This window comes from Gorilla gorilla, chromosome 23 (genome assembly GCF_029281585.2).
Source record: "Gorilla gorilla gorilla isolate KB3781 chromosome 23, NHGRI_mGorGor1-v2.1_pri, whole genome shotgun sequence".
NCBI lineage: Eukaryota > Metazoa > Chordata > Mammalia > Primates > Hominidae > Gorilla > Gorilla gorilla.
Genome location: NC_086018.1, coordinates 23,704,412 through 23,725,568, shown reverse-complemented (window position 1 = coordinate 23,725,568; position 21,157 = coordinate 23,704,412). Strand labels below are relative to the sequence as shown.

Sequence of the window (21,157 nt, the reverse complement as noted above, 5' to 3'; positions counted from 1 at the left end):
CAGCAAGCATTTGTTAACTTTTAAAACAGATTTTGATTGGAAATATTCTTTTTGCCTTATTTCCAAGGAAAAAATGTACAATTACCACATTTAAAAAGCAGATATAAAAGCAAACAATATCTGTTATTTATCATTTTTAAAAACATACTTGTATCATTCTTTTATACAAAATCCACAGAAATATTAACATGTTTGAGCTTGCAGAGAAAAGGAATGAAAGTTTATCAAATCTTATGAAAACCTTAGTCTCCCTGCTTGACACTTAGCTGTTTCCACCCGACGATGTTCTTTAATGTATAAAAAGGGATTAAGTGAAGATCTCCTGGTGTTTTGACAAATCCCTCGGACCTGGCTCCTGCATGCAAAGCCAGAGGACCCCACTCCTGCGTCTGGTCCTGGTGTACTTGCAGCCTGCTGTGTTCTGACACAAGTGCTCTGTGCTAAATTTAAAAAGTCTTTCATGAGACCACAGGGAGGCTTGTGAGGGGACTTGGAGTTAAAGTTAGTGGTGCCAAAACCATTTCCAGCACATGGGCCCCATTGCTACAAATTCCATTTATAAATATAGCGATTCCCTGTCCGGCTCAATGAGAAATTATCAGAAAATGCTCTTCAGCTATTCAAGTCTATGCTGCCATGTTCAGACAGTTTGGTCTTTCAAGTCGAAATCTTGATGCACATCTGTTTCCAATGTATTCTTGATTATTCTTTGTGAACAAAGCTGAAGACTTGGTTTCTATTTTGAAAAACGTTAAAGAAAACCTATGATAGTAATAATCTCCATTCTGAGTGAGGCACGTGGTGTGCACAGATCCTGTGTGATCGCAGCTGCTCCCTGATGCAGCCGCTTTAAATAGGAGACAGTAACAGGCCTGTCAACAGCTTACAAGGCACGGCCAAGCTCTTCCCATGCAACATGCTGGCTGCATCAGGGAGCATTGTGGGAAAAGAATTCACATGTCCTGTGGTCAAGTGCAGCTTTCTGAACTACAGATAGAATGGAACAGCTGCACGCTTCCCCTAAATGAGTTGGAAAATTGTTCAGGACATTATAAATGATGGGGAAACACACATCCCGCCCAAGTTAGCTCTACATCATTTTCATGGGCAAACAATGGGTTCAAAAAATTATGTGATTAAAAACTCTCACATCAAAAGTTAATTTCAAAATACCCAAAAAAGGCCAGGCGCGGTGGCTCACGCCTGTAATCCCACACTCTGGGAGGCCGAGGCAGGCGGATCACGAGGTCAGGAGATCAAGACCATCCCGGCTAACAAGGTGAAACCCGTCTCTACTAAAAACACAAAAATTAGCCGGGCGTGGTGGTGGACACCTGTAGTCCCAGCTACTCGGGAGGCTGAGGCGGGAGAATGGTGTGAACCTGTGAGGCAGAGCTTGCAGTGAGCCAAGATCACACTACTGCACTCCAGCCTGGGCGATAGAGCGAGACACCGTCTCAAATAAAATAAAATAAAATACCCAAAAGATGGCATGTTATATTAAATGTGCATTTCAAACCTAAGCCAGTAGCTGCCAAAATATTTATAAACTTTCCTTTTTCCCCTCCTGGAACAAACTCAATAGCTCCAGCAGCACTCAGTTCTCCCTAGGCCACTGCCCAGGCTCTCTCCTCATGTCTGACAACTCCACGGGGAGACAATCAACGGTGACAAGCTCAAGATCGAGGCCACTGTCACATCAATTGATTTCCTTAACAGACATCTTAAATCTAGGTGAAGATCATGACGGCAGCTCCACAGATTTGCAACATGGATGCATTTTCCTACACAGACGCTCTTAAGTATCTGACAAAGTCATCTGAAATAGAAGTAGTGACCAGCACTCAAAGATAGGGCATATGAGCGGCTCAGTCAATCACTGTGAGTCCAGGGATGCAAAACGCCTTCTGAAGCCTTGACATCTTTCTCCCACCCAGACTCCTTCTCCAAGTGCCTTGCAGTATTCTTGTAGGGGATGAAGACAAAATGAAGTGTGCAGAAAGGTGTTTCAGCAGAAGCAAGGGGGCACGTTGGTCACAGCAAGGAGGATTAAAACATAGAGCGGCTGGGCGCAGTGGCTCATGCCTGTAATCCCAGCACTTCGGGAGGCCGAGGCGGGCAGATCACGGGATCAGGAGATCGGGACCATCCTGGCTAACACAGTGATACCCCGTCTCTACTAAAAATACAAAAAATTAGCTGGGCGTGGTGGCGGGCGCCTGTAGTCCCAGCTACTTGGAAGGCTGAGGCAGGAGAATGGCGTGAATCCGTGAGGCAGATGTTGCAGTGAGCCGAGATTGCGCCACTGCACTCCAGCCTGGGCGAAAGAGCGAGACTTCGTCTTAAAAAAAATAAAAAGAAAAAGAAAAAGAAAATAGAAAGACCCTTCCTTGGTGGCCATTGATTCCACCTCACTGCACAGCTGTGGGAGGAGGGAGGGGCATTTGCTCTGGGGCAGTGGTCCTCACCCTCGGCACTGTTGACATTTAGGGCTAAAGGATTCTTTGTTGGGGTGTTGCGGGAGCTGTCCTGTGCCTCATAGAATGTTGAGCAGCATCCTTGGTCTCTACTTAGGGGATGCCACTAGCAGCCCCTTCCCAAGTTATGATGACCAAGAATGCCTCCAGCCATTGCCCAGTGTCCCCCAGGGTTGAGGACAGGCGCCCCAGGAGAGTGTCAGGATGCAGAGGGGACTGTGCCCAAGCCTGTGCCTCGGAGACCCTGCCTAGTCAATCTCCTCCTCCACTCAGTTGATTTCTTAGGCCCCGTGTGCCTGAGAAAAGACAGCTGCCAGCGGCTCCCTTCTATACAACATAGGAAAAATGCACAGGAGGCTGACAGGCATATTTTTGAGGTTCTCCCACATGCAACTTTGTGAGGAAGTAGAACAGGTGGCATTATCCACTTGTTCACAGCTGAGGCAGTGAGGGCTCCTGCACACAGTCCCACCTCCTGCCCACCTCGCCACAGGGTTTTGCTCCTGAAAGGCCCTCTGTACACTTCAGTTTCATGTGAACCACTGAAATTTTACAGACGCTGATTTTAGTAATGACATCGTTATTCTCCCAATCATCTTGAATCTAAATTGCAGCATGTTTAACTTCTATCCTTCCATATCCAACCATCTATAAAAAAACAAAAACAAAACACACTCCACGAAAACACTGAAGCATTACAGAAGCTAACTCTGCAATGCCGCCATGTCATTTGCTCCCGTCAGGTTCCAGGGCTGCTGCGCAAGCTCACTGCCTTTTGCTCACATTCTTCTGCCTGCCTCCTGTCTCGGTTCCTCCATTGCTCCAGGCTGCTTCCAGAATCATCTTACTGAAAAGCCACCCAACCCTGCCACTGCTCCGCTGAAAAGCTTTCAGCCTCGGGGCCTGGAGGATAAAGGTCAAACTTCCCAGCACTGCATCCGAGGTCCTCCCAGTGCTGACCCAACCATCTGAGCCTTCTCCCTCAGCACTCCCTCCCTCTTGAGAAACATAGAAAGCTGGTATTTCCCCTACTCCCAGGCTTTGTATTGTCATCCTACCTATCTTCAAAGCCTACCCGACAGACCATCTCCCACATGATGTCAACCCTATACTTCCAGGTTAGAATTGGTTCTGCCATGTCTGTGCTCCCAGCACATCGCTACTGTCAAAGTCAGCACAGCTCAGCCAGCTCCTGATCCGGTGTGTATATCAATAGCTACTCTCCCGGACTGCCTATCCCTCAAAGATTTTGTGTGTCTCCCTTCCTGGCTGGCTGGCTTCCTTCCTTCCTTCTTTCTCTCCCTTCCTTCCTTCCCTTTTCTCCCTTTCTTCCCTCTTGTTCCTTCCTCCTTCCTTCCCTCCCTTCCTCCTTCCCTTTCTTTCTCCCTCCCTCTCTTCCTCTCTCCCTTCTTCCTTCCTTCCTCCCTCTCCTTCCTCCTTTCTTCCTTCCCTCCTCCCTCCCTCTCCTTCCTCCCTTCCTCCCTCCCTCTCCTTTTCTCCTTCCTTACCCCTTTCCTTCCCCCACAGCATCAAGCAGTCTCTTGTACATTACAGGTACGCAGTAAATGCTTATCACATTTAATTTAAATCACTTAAGTCAAAAATGTTTCCTGCTCTTTGGCTCCAGTGCTATATCCTATCTGTGAGTGACTTCTGAACAAACAATAGAAGGAATGGCATGAGATAATAAATCCTAGTGGGGGAGATTCATCTAATCCTATCTATCAAGCACTGGAAAGATTCCTTCCATTTCAGGCTCAATCAATGGTCACCAGACAGTGACAAGGAGCCTGCTATCCATGAGGCAGAACCCTCCTTCACTGGGTAGCTCAAATGACTGGACATTCTTGTATTAAACTGCAATCTTTTTTCTCCTCAAAATGCATCCCTCTGGAGTTACACAGCACGCATATGATCCCTTCAACAAGACGGCCTTCCAGCAGCTGGAGCCAACCATGCGCTCCCCTAAGTTCTGCACTCAGCTCTTTCAGTCTTTCCACGCAGGCCATCATTTCTAGCTATTTCACCACTCTCCACTTATCTCATCCATCCCTCCCAGCCTCACGGCCATCCTCAGGATGTCTTCCTGTCTGTCAAGACTCTTTTCGGCAGGAGCCCCACTGAACATAATGCTTCCATCAAGGCCAATCAAGGACTTCACAAAGGAATTAATATCTTCCAGTTCAGTATGCCAAAGCTGAATTACAGCCAAATAAGACTGAATTCATTTTATTAGCCACAAACCACACTGTTGGAGCAGACAGAGTTATTGAACAAAACCCTATAGTCTTTTAAAAAATGAAGCAGTGTTACAGCAAATCCTCCCCAGCCTATATGCATGGACATTTTAACAGCTACAGTAACAAAACAAAGAAGTACACAAAGCCCTAAATACAAGGCTTCTGGGATTGTCAGATTTTACTGCTGATTTTTGCATTCAACAGTTCAGCTGTTGCACAGTTTTCTTTTTATCATCTCCAAATTCTGTAGGTAGGGACTGTCTGTCTCCAACCACATCTCCAGCAGAGATCCAAAATAAAGATCTCCTGGGTGTCTTCATGCACTCTATATGCATAGAAGCGACTCCACTGGGGAGAACAGCATCTCATAGGGGAAATGGCTTTCTCTGGTTTGCTTAGATAAACTCTCTAATTAGGTCAGCTAGTCTGATGACATGAATTAAAGCCATCCAGGCTCCACAAATACAATAATTCAATTAAGGAATAACAGAACCCGACTTTCTAAGCAATAATACAATTTTAGATCACAAGTGAATGCAAAGTAGAGAACAACTGGATTATCAGAGTCCTGACGAAACAGAGAGGGTGCTCAGAACCTAGTTTTGGGGGAATGTGGAATTCAGCCTCTCTCCAGAATGTGCTAAATGTAGTAAGATGCAGTGGTGCTCAGTTAGGCTCTCCGATGGAAAGGAGAAACATTTAGCAAACTATCGGGACTGTGTTCATATGAAAATATTAAAAGGAAAATCTTAACTAGGAAATTTTAATGTAAAATGATTTATGAGTCTGAATAATAAAAAAATTTAACTGAAGTTTTCCGTTAAAATTGGCTAAAAGTCTTAGAATTAATGGCAACATTAACATAATTGTTAAGTGTTTAATATGAGAACATATTTTGAGAGTACTTTCCTCTCATAATCTTTTCTACTCTATTTCATCATCTTTGGTAGTTCAGAACAAGGGCCAAGTATACTACCAGCTTTAAAAGACAAATTAATTTCAGCAGTTTCCCCAATAAATGCAAGCTTTTTAAAATGGGTTTACTGGCTAGGTGTGGTGGCTTAGGCCTTTAATCCCAGCACTTTGGGAGGCTGAGGTGGGAGGATGGCTTGAGGCCAGGAGTTCGAGACCAGCCTGGGCAACGTGGCAAGACCTCATCTCTAAAAACATTAAAAAATTAGCCGGGTGTAGGCCGGACGCGGTGGCTCACACCTGTAATCCCAGCACTTTGGGAGGCCGAGGCAGGTGGATCACCCAGTCAGGAGATCAAGACCATCCTGGCTAACATCGTGAAACCCTGTCTCTACTGAAAAAATACAAAAAATTAGCCTGGCGTGGTGGCAGGCGCCTGTAGTCCCAGCTACGCGGGAGGCTGAGGCAGGAGAATGGCGTGAACCCGGGAGGCGGAGCTTGCAGTGAGCGGAGATGTGCCACTGCACTCCAGCCTGGGAGACAGAGCGAGACGTCTCAAAAAAAAAAAAAAAAAAAAAAAATTAGCCAGGTGTGATGGTGTGTGCCTGTAGTCCCAGCTACTCAGGAGACTGAGGTTGAGGTGGAAGGATTGCTTGAGCCCAGGAGATCGAGGCTACAGTGAGCCTGTGTGTGTGATGTCTGTGTGACTACACTGCAGCTGGGCAACAGAGAGAGAACTTGTCTAAAAACAAAACAAAATAAAATAAAATAGGTTTACTTTGGGTTTTCATCCTTTTTTTGTAACTCTCAAAATTCTGTAAACCCTCAAGATGATGAATAATTAATTTCTAGGGAAAAAAATCATTCTACCTTTTTAAATTACTTACATTTCAAAACAATACTTATTCCTACAATGTGGCTTATCAAAGAAAAAAATTCGAAGCAGTCTAATTTTAGGTTTAAAAGAATTCTGATTCCTACATGGTACAGAATAAAAATACGAAGCCATAAGCTTTTATCTAGCAGCTTATCGGGAAGCAGCTTTCACTCTTCTAAGACAGAGTCTTCCAGATTAGCACGTGGCTTAAAGATCACTGTGTGATTTAAAATAACATTAGTGTCTAGTCATTTCTACATATTCTCAGTTTTCATCCAAGCTCCTGCTGCCATGAGGACAGCACTCGAAGGATGCATTTCAACTCACCCTCTCAGAAGTTTGAAAAGCATGCAGCCCAGGGAGAACCAGTCGGCACTGCTGTCATAGGCCGTCCCCTTCTGCAGCACCTCGGGAGCCATGTACCCATGGGTGCCACTAGGGAGAAGAAAGTATACACAGTTATCAGAGCATGCCCACTTTAGAAAACACTAACAGCGCCCCAAGGTCCGGGTGTCCTTCATTAGATGGCAGCGACTGTAAACAAAGGAGAGGGGACAGTTGTGCTTCACCGCAAACGTGACGCACTGAACATTCAATGGGAAAACGATCTTTTCTGCCTTCACTCATGTATGAATTAACATAAATAAGCATATGAAATAAATACGTAAAATGCAAGTTCGGGATCTCATTAGTCCTTCTCTACTCCAGCTATGAAGAGCAAAGGTTCTCCTGCCGTTTCAGGAGCTCTCATGTGGAGGTGCATGGGGTCAGGGGAGGCAGGGAAAGGGAGGAGGGAACGGATGATGAACAGGCGACCACGCTGCGGCGCTGTGGACCTTGAAGGCATGGAGACGTCCACCCCTGTGTGGTGCCACCAATTGTGCTGAGGACCTGAGCTCACAGGGGCATCGGCTTGGTCATGGTCAGCAACAGACCCCAGGGGGATGGGAAAGAAGGAGGAACATGAGCCCAGTTGTACATAAGATGGAGAAATCACGTGTCAGGTTTCAAAAGCTGCAGAAGGTCAAAAGGACTCAGCACTAAGCAAATGTGAAGATGATTTTCAGGAAGTTGAGAAAAATCACTTAGGAGGACAACCATTTTATATATAATCTGCACCATCTGCAATTCGAAAGCCCTTCCCGCTCTAGCACTCTCCACCCGTCCTTGAAGGGCTGAGCTTGCCCGGCTGCAGCAGGAAGCATGCGAGGCAGCCGGTGGGGAACTTTCCAAGATGCAGCTTGACAGGGCTCTGGCAAAAGGTTGTATGCCCCACAACCTTTTCATCCACGATTAATTTTCTTCATCAGTAAAATGGGTAATCAGATGACATCTCTACCTCTCAGGGTTGCTGTGAGCACTGCACAAACGTCATGGGGCCACATACAGCAGCCACTGGATTCGTGTTGGGGATTTGCATCTCTGTGCTTATCTTAGTATAAGAATTTTTAGGCCGTGTGCACTGACTCATGCCTGTAATCCCAGCAGTTTGGGAGGCCAAGGCAGGCAGATCACCTGAGGTCAGGAGTTTGAGACCAGCCTGACCAACATGGAGAAACCCCGTCTCTACTAAAAATACAAAATTAGCCAGGCGTGGTGGCGCATGCCTGTAATCCCAGTTACTCAGGAGGATGAGGCAGGAGAATCACTTGAACTTGGGAGGCAGAGGCAGAGGCAGAGGCAGAGGTTGTGGTGAGCCGAGATCATGCCATTGCACTCCAGCCTGGGCGACAAGAGTGAAACTCCATCTCAAAAAAAAAAAAAAAAAGAATTTTTAACTTGCTTATGCTCAGCAACAGGGAGAATCTACTCAGAATAAATGATCCTGGATCACTAATGAGCCTGGGTCATCATGGGTCCGGTACTCTCTGTCTAAGAGGTGTATTTGAGAGTTTTATCCAACAGTGAAAATGGGCGTTGGTCCATCAGGGCAAATCCAGCATTCTGGAAAGCTCAATCAGCCTGAACCTAAAGTTTGACAGGGTAAGGTCATCAGGCCACGCTGTGAGAGCGTTGGAGATTTCTATGAGGGACATCCAAGCCATTTTCCGGGAAGGTTTAATTTCAGGGTTGCCTGGAAAGTCCTTTTCCGTGACTTTGTAACCTGTACTTATCAGGATCAAGTCACAGTTCTGGAATGGAAAGATATCTACAATAGATATCTACAGGATAAATAAGATAAATGAATGCAGACCAGTCCCCCATGCTTATACCACATACAAGGAAAACTCAACCTTGGACTGCCTGCTGCTGAGGTTTTCTGATTCTGCCTAAGGCAGCTGCTAATGCTTCCTGACGCATTCCGCTAAAGATCTGTACTACTATTAATACTGAACGAACACTTGGACGTTTTAAGACACTGTGACATGAGACACAGCTTTGTGTTCTTAGATAAAATAAGCTAGTACTCAAATTAGTCACTGACAATCTGCTCAGCTCCAGAAGTTTTCCTGCGATTTTTTCATGGCTACTTCACAGTTAACTTCTAGTTTACAATAATTTGCGATTCTTTCGTTAAATGGACTAAGTCTAAGCTCAAATCAAAAACCTCAACTACAATACTACTTTGGAGATGGGCCAGCCGCTGGATGAAATCTAAGAATCACATTTACAGCTTCGAAAAGATCTGAGAAACCAAGTTCAGGGTGAAATTGTGGCTAAAAATCTTCAGTCTTGTACTAAATAGATCATGCCAAAGCCTCAGGGAGTTCATCCACACAGCGTAAAGAGTACAGGCTTTGGAATCAGACAGAACTGGATTATAATTCTAGCCCCACGGCATACCGGCCATGTGACCTGGTTCAAGTTACTTACTTTCTCTGAACCTCAATTTCCATACCACAAAAATTGGATAGTGACACCTATAATACATGGGGTGTCCGTGAAGATGACATATGCATGCCTGGGACAGCTGGATATTCAGTGAGTGACACAGTGAATGCTGCTGGTACCGCCACTACTCCATATGCTGGTCACTTAGGGGACACAGTTCTCAGGGCTGCTCGTTCGAGGAGGTCTGAGGTCAGCACTGTCTGACCGTGGCATCGCCAGCAGCTGGCACACAGCAAATGTTAAATAAAGACTTGCTGAATTATTTGGTTAACTTAATCCTCACAACTATCACAGGAGATAAATATCATTGTCCTCTCCTCCTCACAGAAGGTAAAAATGAGGCTGACACAACTAGGAAGAGGAACCCAAACCCAGATCTGTTGGCTCCAGAGCCTTTATTCCTAGCCACAAAATGCCTCCTTTATTTAAAAATACAGGATTTTGACAGGACACAGTGACTCACACCTGTAATCCCAGCACTTTGGGAGGCCAAAGTGGGAGGGTTGCTTGAGTCCGGGAGTTAGAGACCAGATTGGGTAACACTGGGAGACCCCGTCTTTAAAAAGTATTTCTTTTTACATTAGCTGAATGTTGGGGCACATGACTGTGGTCCCAGCTACCTGGGAAGCTGAGGTGGGAGGATCACTTGGGCCCGGGAGGGGAGGCTGCAGTGAGCCGTGATCACCCCACTGTACTCCAGCCTTGGAGACAGAGCAAGACCCTGTCTCAAAAAAATAAAAAATATAAAATTTTGTTGTATGTTTACCTTTTTAAAGTAGTAGCCTCCTGATCATTATTTAAACATGGAAACCAACCTTCTCAGTCCTACCTCTTTACAGATGCTGTTCAAATATTGTGCTATCCAGAGCAGGCAAAAGAACAGCCCACCACCGTTCAGAGCTGACATGTGAATTATAGCAAAAAGTGGACTAGGTCCTGCTAGGAAATAAATAACCCCATATCTGAAAGTTAATTCCTCTGGAAGATTATTTCTTATGAACTCTTGGATTCATATTTAGTTATGACTATACTAAACTGAAAAAATTAGCATACCAAATAGCTGTGGCATTAAAAATTCAAATGACTCTCTTAAAAGAATCTGATGAACTCCCTGAGAGACGCTTATACGACCACAGGTTCTGGCCTAATAATTGTAAAGTGCTAGCAAAATGCTAATGCTTTTATCACCATATCCCAGATTCTGTAGAAAAAGAGAAATATGTTTACAGAAACGGTGCTATTCACTATTAACATTTGATGAGAGCTTTAAAAGGCAATTTTGATTTAATGCAGTCCTTCATAAAGTATTGCAGTTCAGAACCACTTTACTTCTAGTTACACAAAGAGAAGGATCTGTGGTTTATTTTCTGCACAGATGCATGAAATGAGACCACTGGGAGTATTTTTTCAAGACCAGTCAACACAGAGATGAATGTTAGCTTAAGATGTCAATAAAATGTAATTTTAAAAGATTCAGTGCTAAGGAGGAGACATCTAAAAAGACAAAATAAAGCAAAAGTTGTCTGCTTTTCCACAAACTGTACATGTGTTCATACTTTCCACCCAGATCATCACCTACCAAAGAAACAGAAATGAAAACCAGTGCACGTTCCATGGTGTTTCTGCAGAGCCCCGGGGGAACTGCCCTAGTCCTGCTGTCTTTTTAACAACCCCGAGTACAGAGAGAAGTCCTCGGGTCAGGGCCAACTTGCACTGATCAAGCAGGGCCACACCCAGAAGCAGTCTGGTGTCCCCGAGGTGTCAGGTGCTGGCTGAGAGCTGTGGCCTCAAGAGTTCCCTCTGGGTGATCACGTAGAGGACCTGGTACAAGATCCAAGTCTAACAATATGGCCTGCAGTGAAAGCCTAAACTGCAAGCGGATGATTTGTTTCTTTAATTAAAAAAGAGAGAAAGAAATATTCCTAATTTCTCTTCAGGGAAAAAAAAAAGAAGAAAAGCCTTTTTGAAAAAGAAGGAAAAGTAGATGAAGACAGAAACTTGGCCCCAAGGACCTCCCTTGACCACATCCACACAGCTGCCCCGGTGCCTTTCTAGGCACAGTCTCTTTCACTTATCCTTAGGACAACTTTGAGGGGTTTATTACTACCATTACTAACAGACTAAGTAACTGACTGACTTTTAGGGTCACACAGGTAGCATGGATTCTGATTTCTTGCTGAGGTCCTGACTGTTTCTGAGAGGCCACCCTGGTCCCTGAGCAGGTTCAACTCCACTGTGGGTTAATTCCTGCTCTCCGCAGACAGTGAGGAAGGCATCCTGTTCTTATCTCCTTTCCCACAACCTGTGATGTTGGATCTTCCTGACATATTGAAAATCACCACTGGTAAGAGAAATGGGGTGACAAATGGCCACGCCTTTGAAAGGGCAGGAGAGAAATGGTGGCGAACTGAAGTTGACACACTACTTACACGCTCGCATGAGGCTTCTTTTTGGAAAAATCGCAGGCAAGGCCAAGATCTGATATTCTTGCGTGTCCATGTTCATCCAAGAGAATATTTGCTGGCTAAACAGAAAGAGAATAATCTTTAATAAGAGTGCCCCAAATGCCATGCAGGCTTTGAGAACTTTGAGTGCAGACACTTGACATCTTACTATTTTATCATAGTTTGTTCCTAAACACAAATTATAGCTTTAGCCCATCACATCGAAGTGGGGCATGATACTGAGAATAATATCTTTCATGTTAACTTCAGCAGCAAAGTGGTAATGATAGAGGCGAAGGATTCTACTCATTAGAAAATGAAACATGGGGCAGGTAACACAGGAATGTTGGGAACAGTTCATCAGCATTAAAAGCATTTCCTTTTCACTGTAGCAAGGACTGCTGTGCAGCCACAAGAGCGTGCCTCTCAAGGGCAGGAGGTGAGTCCACCAGCTTCTGGGCTTCTGAGAACCACAAGGATTTCTAAGAGTAAAGCCATGAAGCACAGGACAGACAGGAAGTTTCCAAGAACGTATCAACACTGACCTAAGCAATCAAAATATTCCATAGTGCCACACTAATCCCAATAAGTGTCATTTCTGCTTATTAGTACATCATTAACATAGGGCCCTACCAAATGACCAAATATAATTTTGACCACAACTCTGATGAAATGTATCCATGAAGATTAGATTTAGTCATCATAATCATGAAAAACAAACCTAGTCTCTCGGATATACATTGAATTATAGTCATCTTAATATTTTTCTGCTGGCGATCAACTATTGTTTTGCTTGAAATAAAAATAAATGGCATGCTATTATAAAACTGAAGCATGAATAATCATGAGTGACTAGAATTAAGTTTGAATAGAAATTAAATAATACCACTGCCTTCCAAATAGCTTAGAAAATAAAAATAAAGCATAAAGATGATTAGAAACCAGTTACTGATTTAAATCAGAATGTATTACAATAGCGCTTCATGGGCCGTCAGCATGTGTTTTGTTCTTTTGCAAAGCTCGCACAAGGAAATAAAATGTCAAGGGCCAACTATTGTCTAGTTATTTCTAATTCAATAAAAATACATTTTTCTTCTTTATGCTTATAGGAAAACTAAGAGAATAATAATAATTCTGTAACCTTACAGAAAGGTTTAAAATTCACAAAGTATTTTGTAAAAAAAAAAAAATTCTTGGAAATAAAATACAATTTTTATAATATCTTAGAAAGTAATCTTCAAAAGCCAATCACGGCATCTCAGCTCCCTAGAGGAAGGAACATAATCTGTACATTTCAGTTGGCCACTGTGGGTTCATTCAAGAAGGCATCTGAAATGAGAGGCAAACACATTCTCCTGGAATCTTCTCGCCTATTGGCAAATTGTCAGTCCCATCATTTTTCTTATTACAATTTACGCATTTCTATGTTTGCGCAATCATTAATTCATCAAGGTCCCTTTCTCTCCATGCCTGCCTGCAGGCTGTTGGCCATACAACTAGGTGAGTGTCACCATGGACACCCTGAGCCAGCTTCTATCTCCTTCCCACATGTAAAACCCAGGACCAAGCACTGCGTTCTGCAATGGAAAAACTCAGAATACTCCTATATCATTGCTTTCAAGGCGAGTGAGCTCTCACAGAGGACAAGAACAGAAACTCGGGCACAGCAGTTGGAGGTTACACAGTGCAAGGATCTAAAACTCTATCAGTGATTTTTAAGGCAATCTCAAAACAATGTAAAGCTGTGAGGGTGGCCTTTGAGAGAAATTCCGCAGGCTGGTTGGCATCCACTATTCACTGAAAGACCTTGCCTCGGAGGAGTTATGACTCGGCCATTCTAGTCTTAGCTCACCAGCTTCTAAGCCCCATAAAATATATGTTCTTTGCTTATCCAACATTGTACATTTCCAGCCCTTTACAGAGCCACGACCAAATCAGTTGCTTAGTGAACATTAGCTGAATTATAATTAACTATGAAATGGGTGACACCAAAAGGGCTCCTAAACTGCTTTTTTTTTTTTTTTTTTTAGACAGAGTCTTGCTCTGTTATCCAGGCTGGAGTGCAGTGGTGCAATCTCAGCTCACTGCAAGCTCTGCTTCCCAGGTTCACTCCATTCTCCTGCCTCAGCCTCCTGAGTAGCTGGGACTACAGGTACCTGCCACCACGCCCGGCTAATTTTTTGTATTTTTAGTAGAGACAGGGTTTCACCGTGTTAGCCAGGATGGCCTTGATCTCCTGACCTTGTGATCCGCCCTCCTTGGCCTCCCAAAGTGCTGGGATTACAGGCATGAGCCACTGTGCCTGGCCTAAATTGCTTTTCATTAACTAATCAACTAAATATTTGGCTTAGTATATGTGCTGCAGCAGGCACTGTAGTAGGCACCAGGGTTATAATAATGACAGGGACAGACATGCGCTCCGTCCCCGCAGAGTCTGGTCTAGAGGAGATAAAATGTCATATAGCTAATGACTTCATCAGGGCTGAGATGAGGGCTATGAGGAAAATGACAGGACTCTATGAAATAGAAGGGGACTTCTAGAGGACTATTCACACAATACCTACTATGCGGAATGAGTCTGTCAATCGTCCTCACCTTCAAATCTCTGTAGACAACAAACCGATTGTGCATGTGTTCCAGACCCAGAATGATTTCAGTGGCATAAAACCGCATCTCCTTCTCAGAGAACACACCGTGTTGTGAAAGGTGGTAGTGCAAATCGCCCCCTGGAATCAGATTCAGAATTTAATTCAAAGCATGTTAATTTAAAGGAAACAAATATCACTGTCATCCTAAATAGTCAGGACTCAGCAGAAAAAGGGAAACTATGCTTCTGCTTGGTCTATATACCTATGTTTCATTCCTGTAGTTTAGCAACAACTTAAATGTTATAGAGAAAACTTAAACATTGAGAAGATTTAAATGCAATGACAGGAAGGACAAGAGAGCAAAACCAAGCCACCATTCTCAGGCTGACAGCTCAGCTTCTAGTTCTGCTCTCACAAGGTGGGACGAGCTAACCTGCTTTGATTACTTAAATCCTAGTAAGTGAATCAACCCATTGAGTGATCCAACAGACAGCTTAGCAACTGGCTCTATGGATAGACAAAAAAAAACAAAAAAACAAACAAAAAAAACTAGGCTGGGCACAGTGGCTCATGCTTATAATCCCAGCACTTTGGGAGGCTGAGGTGGGTGGATCACTTGAGGTCAGGAGTTCGAGACCAGCCTGGTCAACATGGTGAAACCCCATCTCTACTAAAAATACAAAAATTAGCCAGGCGTGGTGGCGCATGCCTGTAACCCCAGCTACTCGGGAGGCTGATGCAGGAGAATCTCTTGAACCTGAAAGGCGGAGATTGCAGTGAGCCAAGATCGCGCCACTGCACTCCAGCCTGGGCGACAGAGACTCCGTCTCAAAAGACAACAACAACAACAACAACAAACTGACCACACAGACAGATATTTGACAAGGCACATACAGTAAAATTTTCACTGATAAAAAAATCCAGGTGGTGGGTGTCCCCAGGAAAATTCTTTCAATGTTGCTACCTGCTTGAAATTTTTCATAATAAAATGCTGGAGAAAGGAAATTATCAGATGGCCTCAAATTACAGAGACAGAGAATGCTGTCAACAGGGTAAGGGAATGATTTTATAAAACACAAGGGAAAAGCCTCTATTGATTTATAAAAATGAGTGTGTGTCCAACTTTATTACCCTTGCTTTCGCAAGCATATTTCTCTCTCCATACACATATTCCTGTAAAACCACCACCACATCAAGATGGAAAAGATGCCCAGCATCCCAAAAGCTCCCCTACCACTATGCCCTTTCAGTCAAGACCTTACCCCCCAGCCCCACTCACACAAAGGTCACTTTTTAGGCCTCTCTCCCCATCCATTAGTTTTGCCTGTTCTGGCAGTCACATAAGCAGGGTCACCTCGGGTAGATGCTGCTGTGTTTGGTGTTTGGCTTCTTTTGCTCATTATTATGCTGTGAAATTCCTTCCTGTTTTGGGGTAGATCTGTTTTTTGTTTTTTTTTTTTTTTTTGAGACGGAATCTCGCTCTGTCACCCAGGCTGGAGTGCAGTGGTGTAATCTTGGCTCACTGCAAGCTCCGCCTCCTCGGTTCACACCATTCTACTGCCTCAGCCTCCCAAGTAGCTGGGACTATAGGCGCCCACCACCACCCCCGGCTAATTTTTTTGTATTTTTAGTAGGGACGGGGTTTCACAGTGTTAGCCAGGATGGTCTCGATCTCCTGACCTCATTGATCCACCCGCCTCGGTCTCCCAAAGTGCTGGGATTACAGGCGTGAGCCACCGCGCCTGGCTAGATATGGTTTTAAATCAAACACTCGGAACATAATAAAACTTCAAGTGAACTTAAAAAAAAAAAAAAAAACTAGGCATGTGAGTTGTGAATTGTATGCTTTATTTCAGTTCTTGTTACTAAAAATACTTTAGGTATATACCATGACACCTTCTAGTATCAGAAAGCTCCTTTTCTAGCTGAACGTTTTCCAGCATTTTCAAAGTCATCATCCACAGTTTAAAAGATCAGTGTACAGTAGTGCAGATTTAGAAGGTGCAGAAGATTGGGCTAAAATCTGTACTTGGCCCAAAGTCAGTCCTTCAAAGTTGGTTTTTAAATACATTTCTATCTTTGGCCTATATTCTTATGAGGTATTTCATTCCTAAAAGTTGAGGGCCAGGAAATAAGCTAATTAAAGATCTAGGCCAGCTGCATTCCAGAAAATCAAGTTTCACTGTAAGTATTTCATGAGAATCTTTTCTAGAATCTTTTCTTGGGAAGAGACTGGGAGGCCCAGAAGGACATTGCAGTCAACATTGAAAAATGAATTTTCAGTGAAGATTAAAGGGTAAAAGGTTTCCTCAAACTTCAGGGGGAACCTAATTACCTGAAAGACCCACATTGCCAGTCTGCCTGGATTAATGCATGCTAAGATTTAACATCATGGCAAAGTCTTTCAAGGCATTCAGATTTTCCAAGTTTTGCTTACCGTTCATCAGATCCAGGATGAAGCAGAGTTTATCTGGAGTATGGAAGGCATAGGTCATACATACAATGAAAGGACAGTCCTAGAGTGAAACAATAAAAGTTTATAAGAAGAGCAAAAGCTGCCCAGAAAGCACATCTACCACCAAACACCATGCTACACATTTTTAAAATTACTTTATTTTTTAATTGACACATTGCGATTGTACATATTTATGGTGTACAGTTTGATGTTTTGACACATATCTATGTTGTATAATGATCTAATCCGGGTAGTTAGTGTATCCATCACTTCACACATTATCACTTCTTTGTGGTGAGAACCTTCAAAAGTCTCTCTTCTTGCTATTTTGTAACATACAATATATGCTGTGGGTTTTTATCCAAGCTGCCACCCCATGCATTGAGCACCAACACCTATATGGTAATTTTTAAAGTCACAGTAAAATGGAGCTGGTTACATAATAAAATGCATAGAGACACAACATTAATAATTGGAGCAGATGACCTTGAAGGTCCTTTCTTGCTTGGATTCAATCATGTCTCTATCCTAATTATATCCTCTTCAAAAGGCTAGATACAGAAACATATCACTATCTTGCCAGGCTTTTTGCTGGTCAACATTTTGTTTCTGGCTATTCAAATACCCATTTCAATCTCTGCTTCTGAAGTTAATGGAATCACAGCACGGGTCAGGGAGGGAGGAATGTTATTTGTGGTGTTGTTTTGAAACACTGAGAATAAAAATGGAATTAAATTAGCTTTTGAAAGTGGAAAACTATTATCATGACCAAGGATTCAATAACTCAATTGTAAAGATTTCAGTGTTCCCCTAATTAAGCTATAGATGCCATGCAATCTTAATTGAAATGAAAATTGACAAGTTGGATTCTAAAATATATGTAAATGTAAACAGTCAAGAAAAGTTCCAATATTCTTGAATACAAGCAAAGCTGGAAAACTTACAGGACCAGATATCAAGACTTATTAGAAAGCAACAGTAATTCAGACAGTGTGGTATTAGCCCAAGGACAGACAAGTAGACCAATGAAATGGAAAAGGGAATCCAAAATAGGCCCACACATAAATGGTCACTTGATTTGTTATTAAGGTGACACAACAGGGCCTGGGGAAAGGAAGGTCTATTCAATCAGTGGTGCTGGAGCAACTGAATATCTGTACAATAAAATATGAACCTTGACCCCTGCCTCACACCATACGCTACAGCCATTTCCAGCTGATGTAGATTTAAGCATAAAAGATAAAACAATAAAGCTTCCAGAAGAAAACAAAAGAGAATATCTTCATGATCTTAGGGTAAGTAAAGATTTCTTAGGCCACAAAAGGCAGTAACAATAAAAATGTTAATTAGACTAAAATAAAATTAAGAAGTTCTATTCATCAGAGGATACCATTAACAGAGTAAAAAGACAAGCCACAGGATGGGAGAAGATATATGCAACCCATAAATACACAAAGGACTCATATCTAGAATATACAAAGAACTTTAAAAAATCAACTTAAAAAAGTCAACCAACCCCCAGAAAAATGGGAAAAAAAAATAGGCAATTCACGTAAGAGGATACCACACAGCCCCCAAACTAATGAACAGATGCTCAACCTCGATGTCTCCAAGGTAACACAAATTAAAACTACAATATGCCATCACTAAACCCACGAGAACAGCTAAAAAGAAAAACACTGACGATACTGAGTGCTGGGAAGATATAGAGTGAATGGAACTTTCATATATGGCCACTGGAAGTGTACAATGAATGGGGCAGCCACTTTAGCAACCCATTTGGTGGTATCTACCAAGGCTGAGTGTCACTTGCAAGCTTTCTGACATAGTGATTTCACTCCCAGGTAGACATCTAATAGCAATCTGTACTTAAGTGCACCAAGATACCTGGACAAGAATATTCAAAACAGCATCATTCAAAATAGCACAAGCCAGGAAATAACCCCAATGTCTACCAACAGTAGAATGGATAGTACGGTATATTTATACACTAGAATGCTATATAGATCATGGATCAGCAAATGTTTTCTGCAAAGGGCTAAAAAGTAAATATTTTAGGCCTTGCAGGCCGCATACAATCTCTGTCATCTATTATTCTTTGCTTATTTTCTTTACAATCCTTTAAAAATGTAAAAACCATTCTTAGGTAATGGGCTCTACAAAATAAGGCCAACAAGCTAGACTTGGCCTGAGCCACACCTGGCTTTCTGACCTCTGCTGCACAGCTACAGGAGGGAGTTACAGCCGTGGGCAACACCACAGATGAATCTTGTAAGCAACATGGAGTGAGAGAAGCCAAACACAGAAGAGCACATTTATAAAGTTCAAACACAATTTGCAAAGCTAAAATATGCTGTTAGAAATCTAGGTAGTAGTTAAGTTGGGTGCAGGGTTAGTGACTGAGAGAGGCACAAAGAGATTTCTAGAATACTGGTAACTTTCCGTCTCTCGATCTGGGTGCCGGAGATGCGTGTATTCCCTTATGAAAATTCATCAGTGCTATGCTAGATCTATTTGCTCTATTTAGATCTATTTTATCTATGAAATCCACTTAGATTCTTTATATAAAGTGTATACTTGTCACTAAACTGATTCAGTTTTTAAAATGGCCTAGATTGTCTATATCCTGTTTCTTAACGAACAAAAAAAATTATTAAATTCCAAAGAAAATGTTCAAATTTCAACAGAATCTGTAAACAGAATTTGCATTGTTAAAGCTAACAGCTCAAGACCACATCCCTAGGGGGCTCAGCCCCCCTTAAAATGACTGCCTCAGGGAAATCAAGGCTTCCCAAAGAATTTTTATTTGTTCCAGCCAACACTCAAAGATAGAGCCCCTATCTCCGAGCCTCCATGGGAGGGTAGGAGTCTAACTTGGATAAGTCCCAGTTAGCAAACCCAGATGGGTCCCATATGGACCATGCCCCTTCCTGCATTGTAAAATTCTTCACTTCCTTGACTCTGCTCCAGCCCGCATTGCACTCCACAGGCCACTGTCCCTTTAAAACATCCCGTCACCTCTGCACAAGTCAGAAGGGAGCTCCACTATTTCTCTTACTGTCTAGTCATTACCAAATAAATGCTGTTTTAATTACCAAATAAATGCTTTAACTAAAGTCCAACTATATTTATCTTTGACTCAATGTAAAATAAACATGCAGGTGAAGGAATCAGATGTGGTTTTCTCTACAGAAATCAGTTACTGCAACCTCACCTCTCGGGGTGCTGAACAGACACTATAATGGGTTTCATGTGGAGTCCAGGACACAACCGAATACTGACCAATATGAAAAAATAAGTGGCAATTTAATGAAGGGTGGGATACAGTTCCAAGGATAATTATGGATAAGACGGCCTGCCTTGATTACAAGTCAGAATAAAAGTGGATTTTTAGAAGTAGACCATTAAGTAAAACTCTTGAGCAAGGAAGTGTCTTCTTTGATTTCCTACTAAAAGTCAACAAAATAGCTTACATTTTGCAGGAACTCGCCATAAAAAAACTGATAAAACAGGACCATGAAGTCGTTGTTGAAGAAAGTCCTCCACACTGCAGCCGGAGCAATCTTGTGAACTGCAAGGCTGATTATGGTCTCTCTCTAGTTAAAACACTTGGTTTCTAACTGCAGTCAGATCATTTAGGCTCCTCAAGATCGGCCGGCGATGCCCTTCATGGTCTGGCCTGGCCTTCATGTCCCTCTCCAGCTTTGTCTTGCACGACTCCCCCCACCACCGCAGACCCTGGCCCCTCGTCTGATTCCCCCAACCTCACGTGCCTGGGCTCAGACGTGCACTGGCTCCTCCCCAGGTAACCCCCAACTTCAGAAAGGCATTCGCTGACCCCATCTCCACCCTGCGAAAGCCCTTCCGAGCACTGTGTGCCTGTCTTCCATAGCTCTTGCCACAGGTCCCAGTTGTCCATACATTTCCGTCATCATTTGAATAATACATCTTTTCCCTTTCCGTGCAGCTCTATGAGAACTAAGAACTGGGACCACAGTCCCAGCTTGCCGCAGAGTGCCTGGTTCAACCTAAATCCTCAACTGTGGTTCAAGGAATAAATGAGTCACGCTTCTGAGGAACTTAAATGACTGACTGGATGAACTGCTGACTGCTCTTCACAGCTGTGGACACGCTTATGCTGGTTCTCCAACATGCATATTTCCTTTTTTGCCATCTGAGAATTACAGAAGGAAACCGGGAACAGTACTTCCTACTGTCTTTTAGGGAGATGGGTAGGAATACTCAAGTTGAGATTAAAAAAAAAAAAAAAAACCTTCCAGTAAAAAGAAAACTGTGGTGAGTGAATGCATTTCAGTTACATGTCCACAATAC

The 21,157-nt window shown here is 43.1% G+C and overlaps 1 protein-coding gene across 4 annotated transcripts in view; it reads right to left on the bottom strand.

The window, feature by feature from the left end:
- GRK3 (G protein-coupled receptor kinase 3) overlaps positions 1-21,157 on the bottom strand; it is a 155,208-nt gene that overhangs the window by 20,612 nt on the left and 113,439 nt on the right. For all 4 annotated transcript variants that reach the window (XM_031005315.3, XM_055375355.2, XM_031005317.3 and 1 more), the window contains 4 exons: positions 16,808-16,886; positions 14,378-14,508; positions 11,768-11,862; positions 6,834-6,941 (listed from right to left, as the gene is read on the bottom strand). In XM_031005315.3, coding sequence (XP_030861175.1) covers positions 6,834-6,941; positions 11,768-11,862; positions 14,378-14,508; positions 16,808-16,886 — 413 coding nt within the window. The remainder of the gene's footprint in view (positions 1-6,833; positions 6,942-11,767; positions 11,863-14,377; positions 14,509-16,807; positions 16,887-21,157) is intronic.